At 49.3% G+C, this 20,271-nt stretch overlaps 6 protein-coding genes and 1 pseudogene across 9 annotated transcripts; 4 read left to right on the top strand and 3 right to left on the bottom strand.

Moving 5' to 3' along the window:
• Positions 1-350: 350 nt before the first annotated feature.
• On the bottom strand, positions 351-1,874 carry LOC6543181 (annotated as a pseudogene).
• Positions 1,875-2,211: 337 nt separating this feature from the next.
• Positions 2,212-10,252, top strand: LOC113563684 (chromodomain-helicase-DNA-binding protein 1). Of its 2 annotated transcripts, none has more exons than XM_026979827.1 (7): positions 2,212-2,470; positions 3,824-4,333; positions 4,389-4,498; positions 4,559-4,732; positions 4,795-9,345; positions 9,406-9,510; positions 9,571-10,252. In XM_026979827.1, exons 1-7 carry the CDS (start codon positions 2,462-2,464, stop codon positions 9,770-9,772), a joined length of 5,661 nt encoding a protein of 1,886 aa, XP_026835628.1. In that variant the 5' UTR covers positions 2,212-2,461; the 3' UTR covers positions 9,773-10,252. The 2 variants fall into 2 exon arrangements, with proteins under 2 accessions (XP_026835628.1, XP_026835629.1); XM_026979828.1 differs by lacking the exon at positions 2,212-2,470 and adding an exon at positions 2,537-2,596.
• A 358-nt stretch (positions 10,253-10,610) lies between these two features.
• On the top strand, positions 10,611-11,501 carry LOC113564236 (EEF1A lysine methyltransferase 2-like). The gene has a single exon (XM_026979825.1). It carries the CDS (start codon positions 10,726-10,728, stop codon positions 11,383-11,385), a length of 660 nt encoding a protein of 219 aa, XP_026835626.1. The 5' UTR covers positions 10,611-10,725; the 3' UTR covers positions 11,386-11,501.
• Positions 11,391-12,840, bottom strand: LOC113564235. 2 transcript variants are annotated; one of them, XM_026979824.1, is made up of 3 exons: positions 12,790-12,840; positions 12,410-12,710; positions 11,391-12,353 (listed from the first exon to the last, which is right to left on the bottom strand). In XM_026979824.1, exons 2-3 carry the CDS (start codon positions 12,690-12,692, stop codon positions 11,590-11,592), a joined length of 1,047 nt encoding a protein of 348 aa, XP_026835625.1. In that variant the 5' UTR covers positions 12,693-12,710; positions 12,790-12,840; the 3' UTR covers positions 11,391-11,589. The 2 variants fall into 2 exon arrangements, with proteins under 2 accessions (XP_026835625.1, XP_026835624.1); XM_026979823.1 differs by having other exon boundaries at positions 12,780-12,815.
• LOC113564233 lies at positions 12,823-15,167 on the top strand. Its single transcript, XM_026979821.1, has 2 exons — positions 12,823-14,846; positions 14,913-15,167. The coding sequence occupies exon 1, from the start codon at positions 13,104-13,106 to the stop codon at positions 14,832-14,834; it is 1,731 nt and encodes a 576-aa protein (XP_026835622.1). The 5' UTR covers positions 12,823-13,103; the 3' UTR covers positions 14,835-14,846; positions 14,913-15,167.
• Positions 15,168-15,180: 13 nt separating this feature from the next.
• Positions 15,181-17,189, bottom strand: LOC113564234 (tubulin gamma-1 chain). Its single transcript, XM_026979822.1, has 3 exons — positions 16,921-17,189; positions 16,654-16,856; positions 15,181-16,593 (listed from the first exon to the last, which is right to left on the bottom strand). The coding sequence occupies exons 1-3, from the start codon at positions 16,967-16,969 to the stop codon at positions 15,418-15,420; spliced, it is 1,428 nt and encodes a 475-aa protein (XP_026835623.1). The 5' UTR covers positions 16,970-17,189; the 3' UTR covers positions 15,181-15,417.
• Positions 17,190-17,507: 318 nt separating this feature from the next.
• LOC113564232 (recombination repair protein 1) lies at positions 17,508-20,086 on the top strand. 2 transcript variants are annotated; one of them, XM_026979820.1, is made up of 5 exons: positions 17,508-18,754; positions 18,823-18,900; positions 18,963-19,031; positions 19,113-19,303; positions 19,361-20,086. In XM_026979820.1, exons 1-5 carry the CDS (start codon positions 17,722-17,724, stop codon positions 20,018-20,020), a joined length of 2,031 nt encoding a protein of 676 aa, XP_026835621.1. In that variant the 5' UTR covers positions 17,508-17,721; the 3' UTR covers positions 20,021-20,086. The 2 variants fall into 2 exon arrangements, with proteins under 2 accessions (XP_026835621.1, XP_026835620.1); XM_026979819.1 differs by having other exon boundaries at positions 18,963-19,303.
• The last annotated feature ends 185 nt before the right edge of the window (positions 20,087-20,271 follow it).

The raw sequence follows: 20,271 nt of genomic DNA, 5'->3' as shown, positions 1-20,271 counted from the left end.
ATTTCAAAAATGGAACCTTCAAAATGTTAACGTGCTAGAGATGAAGGCTTCTATGATCTAATCTGGCAATGTAGGAATCAGTCCAGAAAATAGTTTACTTTTTTTGAAATACTGATAAATTTCTATACTCTTAACTGTGCCGCCAATTAGGCAAAGTAGTAGGTTAACACAGCTCAGTACAAATACAAACAAACATCGAAATTCGGATTCTAATGTGTATTCATTTGCTTAAGCGCAAAGTTACTTAAGTTGGTTACTTAAAATCAACAGCCATCTCCGCTAGCACGTTATTCTCTGCACATAAAAAGCAATTTGGCGTATAGCAACGTCCGGATTAAAACCCTGTCAGATACAGATTAATATTATGCGTGTATATATAAGTATTAAACCATTCGCAGTGTTAACACAGTCAATTGAACTTGATGTATTCGATTCTATACATCAATGATTTTATGCTCCAGCTCCACCCAAACGTTGCTCTTTTCCGGCGCCTTCAAGAGCGGCTTGCTGCTGAAGCTCAGCCAAAAATCCACCGATTGCCTGATAGTACCTAAAGAGGCAAGCATACCTATTGATAAATACGAAAGTAATGGTTATTTGGCAGACCATACCCGTCCACTATCCAAGTGTCGTTGTGCGATCCTCCGGGGAACTCAGCAGTCGCTTATATCGCTGGCGCATTTCGTATACAAAGCCCGCATCATGCGCGGTGGCACTAAGTTGTCCGCAAGCCCCGAAATAACAGAAAGGGAACTGAACACTTGCCTATCTTGCTCATGGAGTGATACTGCACGGGAATCAACAAACAAAAAGTGGTATTGTGATAATATAAAACAGAGGGTTCAACCGCGATTACTCACCTATTCTTAAATAATAGATTTGGTATATACTTCACAGCGGGATGCACCAGCTCCACGGCCATTTCTGGTATGCTGCTAAAAGTGTTCTCCACAATAGCGCACATTAGCTTCTGGTCCATATACGGTATCGGCTGCAACGTCGACCACCACAGCTCCGCCCAGGGAGCGTCCGAAGAGTATCAGCTGCGAGTGATCCAGGTCGTGGCGGGTGTGCAGGTAGTCAATGGCCGCCCTGGCGTCGGTGACTAAGCCCCGCTCGGTGGGCACACCGGTGGACAGGCCATATCCGCGGTATTCCACCATCAGTACATTGGCAGTGCAGGTGGTGGTAGAGGCCCCACACCTGAGAAGTGCATCAGAGAATTTTAAAGTAATGATGCTATAAGAATTGGCGCTTCCCTTACGTTTTGCATGCGATGTCCCATGTTGCCCAGCGTTTCCGTGGAAGTAGAGCAGCGTGGGTGCCGACTTGGAGCGCTCCTCCGGCTGGGTTATCCAGAAGGCGTGCAGAGTGACATCGTCGGGTGTCTTGATGCTGACCGTGATGTGGGGCAGGTTGTGCATCGTCGGAATGGGTATGTAAATGCGGGAGTTGGCTGGCAAGTCCGGGTGGTAGAGGAGGAGGTCCTGGGCATAGTAGAATATCACTGCAAGGACAGGCTTAGTGACGCAATGGTTAGTCAGGAGAAGAATACGTACGCAGAATGATTCCAGCGAAGAGTGCCAACGTCATGTAACCGCCGTAGAAATAGTAGAAAATGAAGCACAACAGGAAGGCAGCAAGAACTCCCACGCCCACGCCGCGGGACTTGGGCAAAGCGATGCCCACTTCTTTCATGTTCGCTTGTGGTCCAGCTGCGCTACATGTCCAACGCTCTAATTTAATTAAATTGCATCAATTCCAGCACCAGCAGCACAAACGATTTGTAATTGTACACCGCCCACAGCTGATTTCGAAGACACCTGTGCAATGCGAAAAGTTATCGATAGCGCAGTACAGTAACTACTGATGTTCAGCGACACCGAAAAGGTGCTGATCTGGTGGTTATATTCGAACTATTTAAGCAAATTTCAGTTTTTGCTATTATTTACTGTTCACAGAGCAACACCTCAATAAATTACATAGTTAGAGTAATTATACACTAATGTTCTATATGACACATCGAGCAATTCTGGATAAGTTGATTAGGATAATATAAGAATAATATGCATTTGGACAGCATATAGCAATAAGTGATAATTAAATTGCAATATAAATGGAATTTTTTTTCAATATTGCCGCGCTTTTAAACTAAACAATTTATTTATATCATATATTTATGTTGTACATAATGCAAACGATATATCCCACAGCACCACTGTCGCGCTGTGTGCATCTCTTTTGCAGCACGCACGGGCACACTAATTCAAGATGGTGGAAAGATTTCTGCTGCGTCGCATGAGTAAAACGTGAAAAACGATAATTTTGTTTCGAAAAAGTGCATTTAAAAACAAGTGGGCAGCGGGAAAAACATAAACATTCGCCAGCGACCGCATGCAACTGAGCTCCCTGTATTTAATGAGCGCTACAAGGCAACTGTGTGTGCTACCACGACAATATAATGAGCCAGGTGAGTAGGCCTTGAAAAAGCTGTGGATGTCAAACGTCGGTGTATGTGGAAAAATCGGAAAAAACTATGAATTTCTTCTATCATTCGAAACCAGACAAGTCAAAACAGTTTGATCCAGGCTGCCGTGTGAGTATAAACGTAAATCAAATGCTACACACTGGGAAAACACTCCGTTTTGTGGGCGTGGCTGCTCAGCACCGAAGTCTGTAGAAGTCCCCTCGTCGCGAGACACCTACACTTTGATGACTGGCCGTGCGACTGCTGGCGGAGCATTTGGATAAAAGGATGGATTTCTCCACTATTCCGAGTGTGTTTCATCCTTCCGACAGTGCCTGACAGTTCCCAAGGCTCCAACGTGGCAGCCAAGGTGGATTTTGTGAAAATCCATTGGGTACCCATTTTCGCAAATTCTACTCAAATTCAAGAATTTCGGTTTGTTTTTATCAATTGCGGCTGTAAAAATCCTTCAATTTCCATGGATTCCCTTCCTTTTTCGACCAAATTGAAAATTTTCACCGATTACGTAATCAGAAATGGCTAGGTGCAAAGTTTCCTCTCCTATATTTCTGACCAAATTCCTGAGGATTTTGAGCCCGCCAAAAGGCTACCGGCATTAAAATTCCTTAAATTTCTTCTCTTTTCGACAGTTACGGCTATTAAAAATATTTTTTTCCGATTTGCCAATTCTATTTCCACAGTTTAGTGCCTTTTCAGGGAAAGATCCTGCCGAAAACATCGAATTCCCGCTTGTTTTAAGGATATCCGGGTTTCTAATCACCAGGAAGAAGTGTCTTGTGATTACCGCGATCTGTTCAAAGTAGTCATGTGATTCTGTCGTGTGCTTCCTGGAACAATAAAAAGTAATACAATTTGTTCCCATTTTTGGCCAAAAAACTGCCATAAAATAATTTCTGGAGAGGATTAGTCCGGTGTAAGCCATAAGAGTGCATTTTAATGAAAGTTTCTTTACGCCGTTTCGTTTTGTTACCTATTCACCACTGCCCAAGAGCCAAGTTTTCGAAGTTATTCGTGGTTTATTAGGATTTCGTGGAATCTAAAGTGCGCCCTCATCCTGGACAGGATTGGGCTTTCTTCTTGACAGCTTAAGTCATGTTCTGTAGTCCACTGATTGTGTAACCCATTCCTTGCTTCTAGGAGACTGAATAAGGGGAATATTGAACATAATGTGCCAATTTCGATGCACTCTGTTGTAATACGGACAATTTCTGGCCAGGATTAGCTGGCCCAGAGCCGGTGTGTTACTCAAACTGTTTCGTGTCTTACTGTTTATCCTTAACCAAGTAATTGATCATCAACCTAGATTGATTTGAACATTCTTTCTTATCTGTCCAGGCACTCAATGAATCGGCGAATAGTATTGGCTCAGACGAACAAGATGACACTCGGGAAGAGACCAATGGCACCGACCATAGTGGCAGTGGCAGCGGTAGTGGTTCTTCCGGCTCAGACTCAGATTCAGACAGCTCCTCGGGCAACACTAGCGATGGACGTAGTTCGCCAGAGCCCGGGGACAAATCCTTATCGGTGGCAGGGTTCCCACCGACAGCCGCTGCTGCCCAGGCGGATAGCAAGACGAACGGCTTCACAGATGACCAGGAGGACAGCTCCAGTGACGGGTCAAGTGGCAGCGATTCCGATTCAGACGCCGAGGGCCCATCAGATCAAAGGGACCAGAGCATCAACAATGCCAACTCAAGCAGCAGTTTGTCCAAGCCGGCGCAGAATGAGAAGGAGGACAATGAGACTGAGGCTGGTCAGCAGCAGCCAGCCAGCGATGCCTCTGCCGATGATGCAAGTGATAGTTCTGCCAATGTCTCACCCACATCCTCCAGCAGCAGCAGTGTAAGTTGGGATCATTGGTTAATTCTTAAAAAGTTCCTAACCATTCCTCACACAGGAGGAGGAAGAGGAGGACTACAGACCTAAACGGACGCGCCAGGCGCGTAAACCACCTACTGCTGCTGAGAAATCCAAAAAAGCTCCAGCACCCAAGAACAAGAAGAAAACGTGAGTTTCCCAGCTTTCTCTTTCCAAATTTTTTCCCAACGCATTCATTTCATTTGCTAGCTGGGACTCGGACGAAAGCGATGAAAGCGAGGACAGTGATGATGAGGTGTCCACCGCCCAGAAGCGCAAACCGGCAGCATCTACCTCTCGAAGCAAACTCGCACAGCAACAGCAGCGGCGCAGGGTGAAGTCCTTCAGTTCCGAGGACAGTGATGATGACGACGCTAGTAAACGGTAATGATTCCAGCCCTTTGCTCCTTGCCTTTTCCTGATCCATGTCCATCTTCTCTAAACAGCTGTGCCACTCGTCGCAAGGGTGCTGCCGTTAGCTACAAGGAGGCCTCGGAGGACGAAGCCACCGACTCCGAGGACCTGCTAGAGTTTGAGTACGATGAAAGCCAGGCAGCCACCACTGCTGCTACAGCCGAGGAGGAAGAAAAGTGCGAAACCATCGAGCGCATCCTGGCCCAGCGTGCTGGGAAGAAGGGATGCACTGGCAACCAGACAACGATCTACGCAATCGAGGAAAACGGCTTCGATCCAAATGCTGGAATTGATGAAAAGCAAAGCTCAGACGCGGAGACCGAGTCACAGTTCCTGATCAAGTGGAAGGGCTGGTCGTACATTCACAACACCTGGGAATCTGTGGCCACCTTGCGTGATATGAAGGCCAAGGGCATGAAGAAGCTGGATAACTTCATTAAAAAGGAGCAGGAGCAGGCCTACTGGCGCCGATTCGCTGGCCCCGAGGATATCGACTACTTCGAGTGTCAGATGGAACTGCAGCACGAGCTGCTAAAGTCGTACAACAACGTGGACCGCATCATTGCCAAGGGCTCTAAGCCAGACGACGGCACCGAGGAGTATCTGTGCAAATGGCAGTCGCTCCCGTACGCCGAGTCCACATGGGAGGATGCCGCCCTGGTGCTGCGCAAGTGGCAACGCTGCGCAGAGCAATTCAACGACCGCGAGTCCTCCAAATGCACTCCCTCCCGCCATTGCAGAGTGATCAAGTATCGCCCAAAGTTCTCTCGAATAAAGAACCAGCCGGAATTTCTCGCGGCGGGACTAACTTTAAGGGATTACCAAATGGACGGCCTGAACTGGCTGCTGCACTCATGGTGCAAGGAGAACTCGGTGATCCTGGCCGATGAGATGGGCCTCGGCAAGACCATCCAAACCATTTGCTTCCTGTACTCGCTATTCAAGCTCCATCACCTGTACGGGCCGTTTTTGTGCGTGGTGCCACTTAGCACGATGACGGCCTGGCAGCGGGAGTTCGACCTGTGGGCGCCGGACATGAATGTAGTCACGTACCTTGGAGACATTAAATCACGCGAGCTCATTCAACAGTACGAGTGGCAGTTTGAAGGCTCCAAGCGGCTCAAGTTCAATTGCATACTCACAACTTACGAGATTGTGCTCAAGGACAAGCAATTTCTGGGTACGCTCCAGTGGGCTGCGCTCCTGGTGGACGAGGCACATCGCCTTAAGAACGACGACTCACTGCTTTACAAGTCACTGAAGGAGTTCGACACCAACCATCGACTGCTCATAACTGGTACCCCGCTGCAGAACTCGCTGAAGGAGCTGTGGGCTTTGCTGCACTTCATCATGCCGGATAAGTTCGACACGTGGGATAATTTCGAGGTGCAGCATGGCAATGCAGAGGATAAGGGCTACACTAGGCTGCATCAGCAGCTGGAGCCGTATATTCTGCGGAGAGTGAAGAAGGATGTGGAGAAATCGCTGCCGGCTAAAGTGGAGCAGATCCTGCGGGTCGAAATGACCTCGCTGCAGAAACAGTACTACAAGTGGATCCTCACAAAGAACTTTGATGCGCTGCGCAAGGGGAAGCGCGGTAGTACCTCAACTTTCCTCAACATAGTCATCGAGCTGAAGAAGTGCTGCAACCACGCTGCTCTCATCCGACCCTCCGAGTTTGAACTTATGGGTCTGCAGCAGGATGAGGCACTGCAAACTCTACTGAAGGGATCCGGAAAGCTTGTGCTGCTCGATAAGCTACTCTGCCGACTGAAAGAGACGGGCCACCGCGTGCTGATTTTTTCCCAAATGGTGCGCATGCTGGATGTGCTGGCTGACTATCTGCAGAAGCGTCACTTTCCCTTCCAGCGCCTCGACGGAAGCATAAAGGGAGAGATGAGGCGGCAGGCTCTGGATCACTTCAATGCCGAGGGCAGCCAGGACTTTTGCTTCCTGCTGTCCACAAGGGCTGGTGGCTTGGGCATAAACTTGGCCACAGCCGACACGGTGATTATCTTTGACTCTGACTGGAACCCTCAAAACGATTTACAGGCGCAGGCGAGAGCGCATCGAATCGGTCAGAAAAACCAGGTTAACATTTATCGCCTGGTCACCGCGCGATCGGTAGAGGAACAGATCGTGGAGCGAGCCAAACAGAAAATGGTGCTGGACCACCTGGTCATTCAGCGGATGGACACTACCGGACGCACTGTCCTGGATAAGAGCGGCAACGGACACTCCTCTAACTCGAATCCGTTCAACAAGGACGATCTGTCTGCTATCTTGAAGTTTGGTGCAGAGGAGCTGTTCAAGGACGAACAGGAACATGACGACGACTTGGTTTGTGACATTGATGAAATACTGCGCAGGGCCGAGACCCGAAACGAAGACCCGGAAATGCCAGCAGACGACCTGTTATCCGCTTTCAAAGTGGCCAGCATAGCTGCATTCGAAGAGGAGCCGACCGATTCGGTTAACAAGCAGGATCACAATGCCGCCGGCGAGGAGGATGACAGTAAGGACTGGGACGACATCATTCCGGAGGGCTTCCGCAAAGCAATAGACGATCAGGAGCGAGCCAAGGAGATGGAAGATCTCTACTTGCCGCCTCGCAGGAAAACTGCCGCCAACCAAAACGAAGGAAAGCGTGGAGCCGGCAAAGGGGGCAAGGCGAAACAGCAGGCAGACGACTCCGGAGGCGACTCGGACTACGAGCTGGGCTCCGACGGCAGTGGTGACGATGGACGACCCCGCAAGCGTGGGCGGCCTACCATGAAGGAGAAGATCACCGGATTCACGGATGCGGAGTTGCGCCGCTTCATTCGCAGTTACAAAAAGTTTCCCGCTCCTCTCCACCGCATGGAGGCCATCGCTTGTGATGCTGAGCTGCAAGAAAAGCCACTCGCGGAACTAAAGCGTCTCGGAGAGATGCTGCACGACCGCTGCGTTCAATTCCTGCACGAGCACAAGGAGGAAGAGAGTAAGACTGCGGCGACGGACGAGACGCCGGGCGCCAAGCAGCGCCGCGCACGCGCCACCTTCTCCGTGAAGCTGGGTGGCGTCTCTTTTAATGCCAAAAAGCTGCTGGCCTGTGAGCAGGAGCTTCAGCCGCTCAATGAGATAATGCCCAGCATGCCCGATGAGCGCCAGCAATGGAGCTTCAATATCAAGACACGCGCCCCGGTCTTTGACGTGGAGTGGGGCAACGAGGAAGACACGAAGCTACTGTGCGGCATTTACCAGTACGGCATTGGATCCTGGGAGCAGATGAAGCTGGACCCCACGCTCAAGTTGACCGACAAGATATTGCTAAACGATACCCGCAAGCCACAGGCCAAACAGCTGCAGACGCGTGCCGAGTACCTGCTCAAGATCATCAAGAAGAACGTGGAGCTGACTAAGGGAGGACAAAGGCGACAACGGCGCCCCCGAGCATCGCGAGCCAACGATGCCAAGGCGGCCAGCCAGTCTGCTAGTTCGACCATCGATGGTAAGCCGCACGACGGCGAGGACGCAGGTGGCGACGCACGCACCGCCATCGAAAGCAGTAACAGTCAAGTAGATCCATCCACCGCGTCGCCGCACAATGCTCCAGCCGCGGAACAGCACGGTGGCACTGTGAAGAAAGCCAAAAAATCCAAGGCTCGGTCGAAGAAGACCAGCGCCTCGGACAACAATGGCAACAAGCCGATGCACTTTACGGCGAACAATGAACCCAGGGCCTTGGAGGTGCTGGGAGACCTAGATCCCAGCATATTCAATGAGTGCAAGGAAAAGATGCGGCCGGTGAAGAAGGCCCTGAAGGCGCTGGACCAGCCGGATGTCAGTCTGTCGGACCAGGATCAGCTGCAGCACACCAGGGATTGCCTGCTTCAAATTGGCAAACAGATCGATGTTTGCCTAAGCACCTACGCCGAGACAGAGAAAAAGGAGTGGCGCAGTAACCTGTGGTACTTTGTGTCCAAGTTCACTGAACTGGATGCCAAGCGCCTCTTCAAGATCTACAAGCACGCACTCAAGCAGAAAGCAGGCGGCGATGGTGATGGCGAGGCGAAGGGAAAAGACAAGGACTCGGCCGAAAGTCCGGACAAGTCCAAACGCAACGGCGTGACGGCTGAAGAAAGGGACAAGGAGCGCGACAAAAGTGGGGCCAAAAAGAAGAAAAAGGACAAGGACAAGGAACGCAGTGGACAGTCGCGATATCCGGAAGCTGGAACACCCTCCTCCGGTCGTTACGCAAACGACTCGCCCCTGAAGCGTAAGCGCGATGAGAACGACGCTGATGCAAGCAGCGGATTAGCTGGCGCCCCCGGCGGAGGCATCGGCGACCACCTCAAGTCCATGTCCTTCAAGCGGCTCAATACGGACCGCCACGAGGACCGTAAGAAGCACCATCGCGGTGCCGACTACTACGGTGGCAGTGGCCCACCCATGGGAAGTGGGGGCTATGAAGGCGGCAGCAATTCCCGTCGCCAAGGCCCCACCTCCCCATCTACGCCTCGTGGCGGCCGGGGCGGCTACGATCCACCGCCCGCGCCATCCGGCTACACCCCGGAAATGGAGCGGTGGCATTCCCGCGAAAGGTAATGATCGAAGTGGACTTGGTCCTTGCATAGAATTTGAAATATGCTTTACTTTTGCAGATACAGCCAGGAATACAAACGTGATCGCTACGATGGATATCCGCGCAGTGGAGGAGGTCAAGGCAGCTATCATCGCGAACGCGACCGTCGTCCTGACAAGCGCAGGTAATCAATCGCCCAGGCTCGCATTGTGTATTTGGCTTATTCGGTGGTCGTCCATTTCAGATATCCCTCTGGCTTGCCACCGCATCCTTACTCAAGCCATTACCTGCCGCCCAATTACTATGGATTGCCGAACGGAACCGTTCCAGTCCTGCCGCCGCCATCGTCCGGCTACCGCAGTGATCCCCGCGGATATCCGGTCATGCCGCGTGATTATCCTGCCGACTACAGACGCAGCGACTACGAGCGGCGCACGCAGACCTGAGGAGTCGGCTCTGGAGCCCGACTGTCTATTGTACATAGAACACCTAGACTTAAGCGCGGCTGGCGGGGCATCGTCCTGGCCAGCCACTCGACACAGAAAAACCAACCTGCATACAGTACGTTAAGCGTAGCTCCATACACCTGTACAAGTAATACCTAGCAGCTAACTTCTATACATACTTCTATAAATACTATACTATACATCCGATCGCACAGAGGGCCGGCACTGCATCATCCAGGGTTTAGCGGCAATACCTGCAACCTAATCTTAGACTTTCTGTGTATAAATCGTAGGCTTTAACTCGCTCATCATTGCGAAACATCATTTTTATACTACCCAACTGGTGAATGCGTGCTGTGTGGTTTATTTGGTGGCCCGCGATGCGATGCAAACAAGTCGTTCAAAAGCTTTTAAACCAACAACAAATTCTCACTATAATTAAACACTATGATATGTTTGTAAGCACAAGCAATGGGGCCCGTTGAAGATTTGTATCAAGGTTATTAAAGCAAGCAGCAGACTAATCATTTGTTTAATGTCTACATTGCATTCGAACTTTTACAAGCCGTTCAAAATGAAAAATCAGCGAATGATCCAGAGAACTGTAATCTAGTTAAAATTAAAGATACTAATATTAATGATATATTAATATTTAAAGTACGTTGTAGTGTCTGAGAAATCTATTAAATATATATCAATAAATTATAAAACCTATAAATTGAAACAAATGTGTATTTTATTCTAACAATAATGTCCACTTCATGTTGTAATTATTTAAAAACTAAAACTCACCAAATTCCGTATTTTCCCGCTCTAGGTTCGAATGAAACTCTGCGGCGCTATCTTGACGCCGCGCACATGCACCTTCAGCTCAGCTGTTTCGAACTTCGAAAACATTTCCAGCCGCATTCGATTTGATTACTAGAAAATAAATACAAAATAGCCACTGAATAATGGACAACGAACTGAACGGATCGGAACTGGGCACCAAGGAGTTCTGGGAGTCTAGCTACAACCGGGAGATACGGAACTACAAGAGCCACGGCGACGTGGGCGAGATCTGGTTTGACGAAAGCGCCCAATGGCGAACGATCGACTGGCTGCTTGGCAAGGAGAAGATCGACAAGGAGGCGAGTCGAGTGCTGGACCTGGGCTGTGGCAATGGCATGTTCCTGGTGGGCTTGGCAAACGAAGGATTCAACGGGGACCTGACCGGCGTGGACTACTCCCCCAAAGCCGTCGAACTAGCGCAAAACATTGCGCAGGACAAGAAGCTGAGCATCACATACAAGGTGGCGGACTTGACACAGCCGCAGGACGAGTTGGGCCACTTTGACGTGGTGCACGACAAGGGAACCTACGATGCAGTCAGCCTCTGTCCGGACAATGCCAAGGAGAAGCGTGCTCTTTACCTGGCCACAGTGGAGAAGCTGCTGCGAACTGCTGACAGCCTGTTTGTGATCACATCGTGCAATTGGACCGAGGACGAGCTGGAGAAGAGCTTCGCCGAGAAGTTCGTCAAGTACTACACCATTCCCACGCCGACTTTCAAGTTTGGCGGCAAGGTCGGCAATGTGGTAACCTCAGTGGTTTTCAAAAGGAAAAAGGAGTAAACAAGTTGTAGCTCAAAGTGAAAAAATTTAATCTCTTGGAATGCTATTAGGTTCCTCATGGAACTTTTATACAAAACTATTTTTTTATAAAATCAATTAATTATTAACTATTAAAATCCTAGTTTTCAGTGATTTATAAAAAATATAACAATAGATCACATTTTAAAATGATGTTCATGCAGGAATAGAATTGATTAGATTGCGCTAACTTTTTCGACAAACGGGAGAGCCAAGTGGCACCACTTGGTGGAATGGAATGGCCTGCTCCTCGGCGAAGGCCAGGAAATCAATGCCGTAATGCTGTATTAGTTTTGTGAGCATAGCTACATCAGCCTCTGCCTGGTGGGCACTACTTGCTGGTCTTTGAAACTTGCTTGAGAACAGTGTTTCCAATTTATAAACTCCGGGGGGCGGAAAGCGTTTGGTTTCGGCACACTTGAATCCACTGAACAGCTGGCGTCGGGACCTGAACTCTTCGGGCTTCCGCTTCGCAGGGCTTTGCTCCTCCAAGTCATCCTCATTTCCGTCGCGTAATAGCTTGCGCTTGGCGAACGCTTCCTTTGGCGTCAGAATGGGACGGTTTGGAGTAGTTTCGTTTCTGGTTCGCCAATCGATCTCCTTGACCGCTTCTGGCTCCTTGGGGGCAGCTTCAGTTTCCTCATTGGGATTCAGTTCCGGAATGGCTTGGGTTTCCTGCACAGCGTCGAGGACTTTCAAGTGACTGGTTTCTTTTTGTTGGGTGTCGTCAATCTCCATGAAGGCGCGTAATGAGTCTACACAAGTCAGGGATTGGGGAAGCTCTACGTTGAGTTTCTCAAAGATCTGTCTCAGAATGGGAAAATCGAAGCCCCAACCGTTGTGAGCCACCAGACAAACTGGACTCGGCAAGTGCTTCAGAAAGCCGTTGATGAGTTGAGCGGCGTCCACGTCCAGCTTGGACTCACGCTCCAGAATGTAGTTGCTCAGACCTATGGGGTGATGAAATCATTGAGTGACTCACTCACGGATGCACTTTGTAGCTCACCTGTGATTCTCTCCGCTTCCGGATAAACCTTCATGGACGGCTGGAAGAGCAGATTCAACTTGTGCAGTACGCGCGGTGCCGCTGGCAGCTCCTGGTCCTCCTCCTGCTCCTTCTTTTCCTTCTTGAGGAGCGCGGCTTCAAAGGCGTAAATGCACAACTCCGTAATGCCCACTCGGTTGTTCTGGTATGCAGGCAAGTTGCTTGTCTCCAGGTCCAGAACGGCAAATGTAGAAATCTTCGCCGGCTCTTCCGCCTGCTCCACAACCGCCTCGTTCGGAGCCATTTAGAGGACAACTAGTGGCTAAAAATATATGTACATTACGTTTTATTTAAAACGCTTAAGGACAAGCACAGTTCTCTCCACATTTACCAACACTCACAGTCGGCTTGAAAGCATAGAGATGGCACAGTGAACTATCGTGTCTAACCAGAACTCAGTTCGTGCAGTAACATAATTAAATACTGGAAAGCGAACGAATGAAGGATATTTTAAATGATTAACCAATCTAGCTAAATATAATGCATGGGTAGCAAGATTTGACACTAGGCTCCCGTGTCATGCAAAGTAGGCCAGGACTTGTCACCACCTGTCACTAGTCCGTCCAGCAGATTAAGTACATTTTATCCCTCACTTTGGCAGTGAACGTCGACTGGAGCACTGAACTTCTTGTGTGAGTAGAAAATTAATTCGAAAATGGAAGCCACATACCGGCAGGAGCGGGAATGGCTCAATGACCGCGGTCCCATTAATGGCAATGGTACTGCTTACTATGGTGAATATGGCAACCATCGCGGCATCGGTGGCTTTTCTGGCCAATTGGGCCAATCCCAGAACCCGAATCAAAGCCACATGGGTCGCAATTTGAGCGGCTGGCCCTTGCCGTCCGTGCCCTCGGACTACCAATCCCCGCAGGCCAACTCAAACTGGAGCCGCGACCGACCCACCTGGAACAACGAAATGCGTCGCGACGTCCCGTATCAAGCTGAGCCAGCCAACACCATGAATCGCTCGTGGTCCGGCAACGGTGGTCCCTCCAACGGCGGCCCTGCCAATGCCAGCCAGTGGTCTAATCCGAACCCAAAAAAGCAGTCCATGCCGTTGCCACCGGAGGATAGGGGCCTGCCGGACCACATTCTCAAGGAGCTTTCGCACCTTAGCGCCGCCAAGCGCAAGTGGTTCTTTCACTATGTGGACATGGGCTTCAGCAATGAGAAGGCCCTCGCCAGGGCCTCGGAAAAACGCACCGGTCCGGCCGAGAGGTACGACAAGTCAGTTTCGACTGATCGCGGACGCAGGCGTCCGGAGCTGCCGGTTCCGGGTGATCGTGTTCGCAAGCGTCCGAACGAAGAAAACTTGTCGGGCGGTAGGGCCAGAGAGGAACCCAAGAAGCAGCGAGCCCCGGACCCGTCTTCAAGGGCACTGGGCTCCAAGCAAAATGGTTTTACCATGGCAGTAATGGCGGAAAATTATCCCGATTGCGTGCTCACTAATAAGCAACTGCATGAGATCGAAGACGGTCTTGTGGAGGAAATGAAAAAGGGTTGGAAGTCCAGCATCAACTTTGGGGGCATCCAATTCCTTTCCGGACTGATCCAAATCGTCTGCATGGACAAGAACTCCCGCCAATGGCTGGAACATGCGATTAACAAGCTGCCAGTGTTACCGGAGATTAAACTAATTTGTTGTCCGGAGGATGAGATCCCGGCCACCAAGGGAATTACTGTCTACGTACCGCGCTCAGCTGAAGAGCCCGATACGGTCACGTTTGAACTTTTGAAAGACCAGAATACCGATCTCCTGTCGAAAACTTGGGAAGTCGGCCGTATTAGCAAGACCAAAGAAGGCAAGCTGGTGGCCATCAGCATTGGCAGCAAGTCATACAAACTGCTGCAGAAGAATGGCTTTTGCCTTAGCTACCGTTTTAACCAGCTAACTTGCCGCGAGATGAGAGGCAAGGAAGCCCTTAAGGCTGTTCGCGTTAACCAGCCGGAGGAAACGAAGCCCAATTCAGAAGCTGAGGCTGCCGAGTGCATCGCCGACTCAGCTGAAATTGACTTAACCGAGGAGGACGGAGAAGAGTTCATTTCACAACTTGACCTCACCGTTGTGGACGAGGTTAAGGGAGATGATGATGATGATGAGAACGAGAATGAGATATCTGAAGTTCAAGACGATGTAGAAGAGGTAGCTGAAGATCAACACGATGATTTGGAGATCATTGAAGGCAAGAAAGGCGTAGACGATGATGTACAGGTCATTGAAATGGAGCGCGATGAAGAGGAGAACAATGATGACACTGCTGATGGGGAGTGCGAAGTTGTGGAAAGTTCTGGGGAAGAGCATCAGGAGCAGGAAAATAGTGGCAATGCAGAGGTGGTTGAGGATGAGGCATGCTCCTCGGAAGCAACCCTCACTGAGGGCTAAGGGGTTCTCAAGGTAATTAACAAACTTACTTAGATTATAAAATGTGTTTAACATATCGAACTATCTTTTCGTCTACAGATAATTGGAGCGCATTAATCAAATAGGAACATTTTAAAATGAACAATTTCTTGATAACACTAGACATATTTGGCATTAGAATTTACCGGCAAGAAACTCATGGTCTTTACACAACGAACACCAGTTTCGTGCAACTAAGTGACTTCTTACTACAGTATCTGGACATACTGCCTCCCATTAAGATTAGGCATCATATTATGATATACACCAAAGAATTATGGAATATGTTTTTCAATAAACACTTGCCATCACATTTAAAAACAGTTTATTATTTAATGTGTCATATATTGAACGTTTGATCGGGAATTCTCTTGTGCAATTAGCAACAAACGAAACCAACGTTAAGTTTCGTAAAAAAACGCTAACATTTACATACATGCGACTCTTACCAACAATGGGCTTATTACTATATAAGGATTTCGAATCCCAACGTCATTCGAGAATATTACATTTTAAAATACATTGGTGAAGATGCATGGCACGCATAACTTCTGGCACGAGCGAACTAGGCACCGCCGCTGGTCACAGATCGGCAATCCTCCGACTTGGAGTCTGCTGACCCAGCTCCCCGCTTCACTGAAAACTGCATGTAATCCTCACGCGTGGCTGCGGCGTACTCTTGCACCAGGCAGTCAACGGTTTCGCGAGATTCGTCCAGCTCAGTGAGGTCGTCCTTGAAGATGTCCTCGCGACGAAACTGGTCAAGAAAGGCGCCGCGCTTGCGAAGCTTGTCATACTGGTTGAGAGCCCTCTCGAACAACGAGCAGATGCTGGTGTGGTTGGCCAGCATCAGTCCGGACACTCGATGGTTGCTCTGCACGTAGGGCGACGAGCGGGATAGGGCTACCTGGATGGAGGTGGGGCCCCATGGAATGAACTGGGCCATCTTGCGGTCCCGGATGCGCTGCAGTGACTTGTGCACTTGTGTGGGATCTACCTCGCCCTGGATAATGTTCAGAATGGAGATGTAGCAGTGGTGATTCGATTTGTCGGGACCAGTGGACACCATCATGTTCTTGGGCTGCAACAGACGCCGCATGACGTCTAGAACAGTGGTCTTTCGCACATTAACCGGCTGCTGGGAATTGATATCCGAATCGCTAGTCAGCGGCGTGTAGCCAGTCATGAGAAAATGCAGCTGGGGCGTCGGGATTAGAGGAGCCATCAGCCCAATGAGATTGTTGTTCATGTAGGAGGGATACCTCAGCGTAGTGGTGCTGACGCTCATTATGGTGGACACCAGGTTGTTGATCTGCGAAAAGCTCGGATTCTGAATGTGCAGTCGATCGCAGGCAATGCGGTTAAGAGCTGTGTTGTCCAGGACAACCACACTGTCCGCAGCAGTGGTTAAACGTTTCAGGGTGAGCATGGAGTTGTATGGCTGCACCACCACGTCGCTGATCTCGTCTTGGTTGGGAAACACACTGAATGTTTGGATCAGTTTTTTGGGATAGCGGTCCGCCAGGCGCTCCATGATGAAGGAGCCCATTCCCGAGCCCGTTCCACCGGCAATCGAGTGGCAAAGTATAAAGCCCTCCAGGGAATCGCTGCCATCGGCCTCCCGGTCGATGATGTCGAATACCTCTTCCTGCAGCTTTTCGCCCTGACCATAGCCGGAAGCCCAGTTGTTGCCAGCGCCGCCTCCGTGCTTGGATAGGTACACGTTTTCCGGATTGTAGAGCTAAGGGAGTGACCACTGGGGTTGGCAATAAGAATTAAAAGTTGTGTAGCAAGGACTCACCTTCGAGTAGGCCGAGCCCATTATGGTATTGATCACCCTAGGCTCCAAGTCCAAAAGCACCGCGCGGGGTATGTAGTGGTCGTCGTCCGCCTGGTAGAAGAACACATCCTTGCGGTCCATGCCATCGTTGGCAAAGTCCTCCAGCACGCCGCTGGGGGAGATGCCATGCTCCAGGCACAATCTCTTCCAGAACTCGAAGCCAACTGCATTTAAATGATTTTAGCTTAGCAAATGATAATGGTACTCGTCCTGTTCTCATAAACCAACTTTGATTGCCGCACTGCCCAAGCTGCAGAGTAATTATTTCACTTGGCATTGTGGAGCGTCGTTTCCGGCCAGAATCGTCAGGTGCAGTTTCGCGTTTAAGGTGTAATTACTCGAAATAAAACAAAACGCAACTAACAAACAATCGAATTATTACAAAATTTTTTAAAAAATCCCACAGCGGGGATGTAGTTTTTAATTTTGCAAAAATCCAGTGCTGCACAACACCGCAGCGTTTCATGTCGTACCTCTTTAAAAGGTGGCGCAGTAATTTAGTTTGCTATTAAATATATTATTATTTAATACCATTATTGCGAATAAAAAAATATATATTAAGTTTTCGGAAATAAACCATAAATTTCTCATCTTCGTATTTTGTAAAAGTTACAACAGCTTAAAAATATAAATCTTTGAGTTCGAAATATCGACACATGTCGCTAATTATGATTCCAATATTTCAATACTGAACTTACCGTAATTACAGATCTTCAATGATAAAGATTGTTAATTAGGTTGCTGAGCTGGACCTATTTGTGTTCTACTAGTGACGTCACAAAGTGACAATTTTTCTCAACATTGTATATTTCCAGAGATGCCACACAACTAGTGTTGTAAGCGGACCAAAGTCATGCCAACCGGCTTGAAAAATCGCGTTGCCCGCGCAGTTTTCTTTTTGTTGATATCGGGTACTGAAGCAAGCGGCAGTCGCGCAGCAAAACAAGCAAAAGAAGGAACTGAAAAGTCTCTGGAAGTACATTCAAGTTATTGTTGAAAAACTCACAGTCCGAGAATCAGAACTACATAATGCCGCGTGCCAAGGTCGTGAAAAAACGAGCAGAGGCGTTGGCATCTGAACCCACTGACCCCACTCCAAATGCCAATGGGAATGGTGTAGACGAAAACGCAGTCTCCGCCGCCGAGGAAGCCAAGGTTCCGGCGAAAGGAAAGCCGCGCGCGAAGAAAGCCACCAAAACGGCTGTAGCTGTGGAAAACTCCGAGGAAGTCGACTCTCAAAAGGCGCCCACTGCAACCGCACGTGGCAAGAAGAAGCAGCAGCCGAAGGATATAGAAGAAAACGGCCAGATGGAGGTGGTGGCCAAGCCAAAGGGACGCGCCAAGAAGGCGGCTGCAGAAGCAGAACCCAAAGCCGATCCACCAGCTGGAAAGGCGTCCAAGGCACGAGCCAAAAAGGAGCCCACTCCTGCTCCTGAAGAAGAGGCGCCTGCACCGCCTAAGGGACGCGCTAAGACTGAGAAACCATCCACGGCTCAGGCCAAGGGACGGAAGCGAAAGGAGCCGCCGGCAGAAGGAAATGAAGTGGCCGAGGAAGCGGCCGAGCCCCCAAAACAACGGGCAAAAAAGGAAGCGGTAGCAACGTCGATAGAACAAGCTGAACCAGCGACAACTAGCAAGGAGAAGGCTCAGAAAACTGAGACAGCTCCTAAGCGGGCACGCGGAGCCAAGCGTTTGGCAGACTCTGAGATCGCAGCTGCTCTCGAAGAGCAGGAAGTGGATGAGGTGCCGCCAAAGGCTGCTAGCAAGCGAGCCAAGAAGGGAAAGGCGGTTGAACCATCGGCCGAGACTGTAGGAGATTTCCAAGTAGTACAAGAAGAGGAATCCCCTCCAAAAGCTGCAGCTGCACCTAAAAAACGCACCAAGAAAACAACGAATGGTGAGACTGAGGAAGAATTTGAGCCCAAGGCCGAAGTAAAGTCCACTAAGCAGCGCGCTAAGAAGGAATCCAAGGAGCCGGCACCCAAGAAGAAGCAAAATAAATCCGCCGATAAGGAAAACGGTGTAGTTGAAGAAGCCGAGCCCTCGACTGAAAGCAAACCAGGTGGGCAACTCTGAAGTCAATGTAAATTTTGAAAATTTTAAGTTAATAATACTTATTTTAATCCGCAGCTAAAGGACGGAAAAAAGCTCCCGTCAAGGCGGAGGCTGTCGAAGTTATTGAGGAGTCAGCAGAGGAAAGTAAACCAGGTGGGCACATTGTCAAAAATATGTTAAATATCAATGCCATTCTAATCATATGCTATTTGCAGCTCGAGGCCGAAAAAAAGCGGCTGTTAAGGCTGAAGATCCCGATGTCGATGAGGAGAGTGGATCGAAAAGTATGTTAGCGGAGCAATCCGGTTGCGGTGGAGCTGCCGTATTAAAAAGCTTGCAAACCATGCTCAACTTTTGTTTTCCAGCCACCAAGAAAGCCAAGAAGGCCGAGACCAAAACCACTGTAACATTGGATAAAGACGCTTTCGCCTTGCCAGCAGACAAAGAATTCAACTTGAAAATCTGCAGCTGGAACGTAGCCGGTCTGAGGGCCTGGTTAAAAAAGGATGGTCTTCAGTTGATTGACCTCGAGGAGCCAGACATTTTCTGCCTGCAGGTGAGCTAGGGTGGCTATCCAATCTAAATAAAAATATTAATCCAATATAATTTATAGGAAACCAAGTGCGCAAATGATCAACTGCCTGAGGAGGTGACCCGACTGCCGGGATATCATCCCTATTGGCTGTGCATGCCAGGTGGCTATGCCGGCGTCGCCATTTACAGCAAGATAATGCCCATAAACGTGGAATACGGCATTGGCAATGAAGAGTTCGATGATGTCGGCCGCATGATTACGGCTGAGTACGAGAAGTTTTACTTGATTAATGTGTACGTGCCGAATTCAGGCCGAAAGTTGGTAAACTTGGAGCCCCGCATGCGCTGGGAAAAGCTCTTCCAGGCGTACGTTCAGAAACTGGATGCTCTAAAGCCGGTGGTCATCTGCGGCGACATGAACGTTTCCCACATGCCCATTGATCTGGAAAATCCGAAGAGCAACACCAAGAATGCCGGCTTCACCCAGGAGGAGCGTGACAAAATGACAGAGCTGCTGGGCCTCGGCTTTGTGGACTCCTTCAGGCATTTGTATCCCGACCGCAAGGGGGCCTACACCTTCTGGACATACATGGCCAATGCACGAGCACGCAACGTTGGATGGCGTCTGGACTATTGCCTCGTCTCGGAGAGATTCGTGTCCAAGGTGGTGGAGCACGAGATCCGCAGACAATGCCTTGGAAGCGACCACTGCCCGATCACAATATTCTTCAATATATAGATGTACACTTCGTTTGTGTTTAAATGTACTTCTTCAATCGTCATTATTACTTTGTTTTCTATCCACTTTTGATTGTATTTTATTTATTTCTTCACCGCTGTACAAAATGTACGGGCTGAATTATCTGCTTCAAATCGTCATTACTCTATTACATTCTGTTGTAGATCGACCATCCAAATTTGTATTTTTTTAATAAAGTGAACTTTTTGTGCTATAAACGGTTGGATGGATGAAGAATTTGAAAATCGGTT

This window comes from Drosophila erecta, unplaced genomic scaffold, assembly GCF_003286155.1.
Source record: "Drosophila erecta strain 14021-0224.00,06,07 unplaced genomic scaffold, DereRS2 tig00000059-arrow-arrow-pilon, whole genome shotgun sequence".
NCBI lineage: Eukaryota > Metazoa > Arthropoda > Insecta > Diptera > Drosophilidae > Drosophila > Drosophila erecta.
This window is presented reverse-complemented; position numbering and strand designations above follow the sequence as displayed.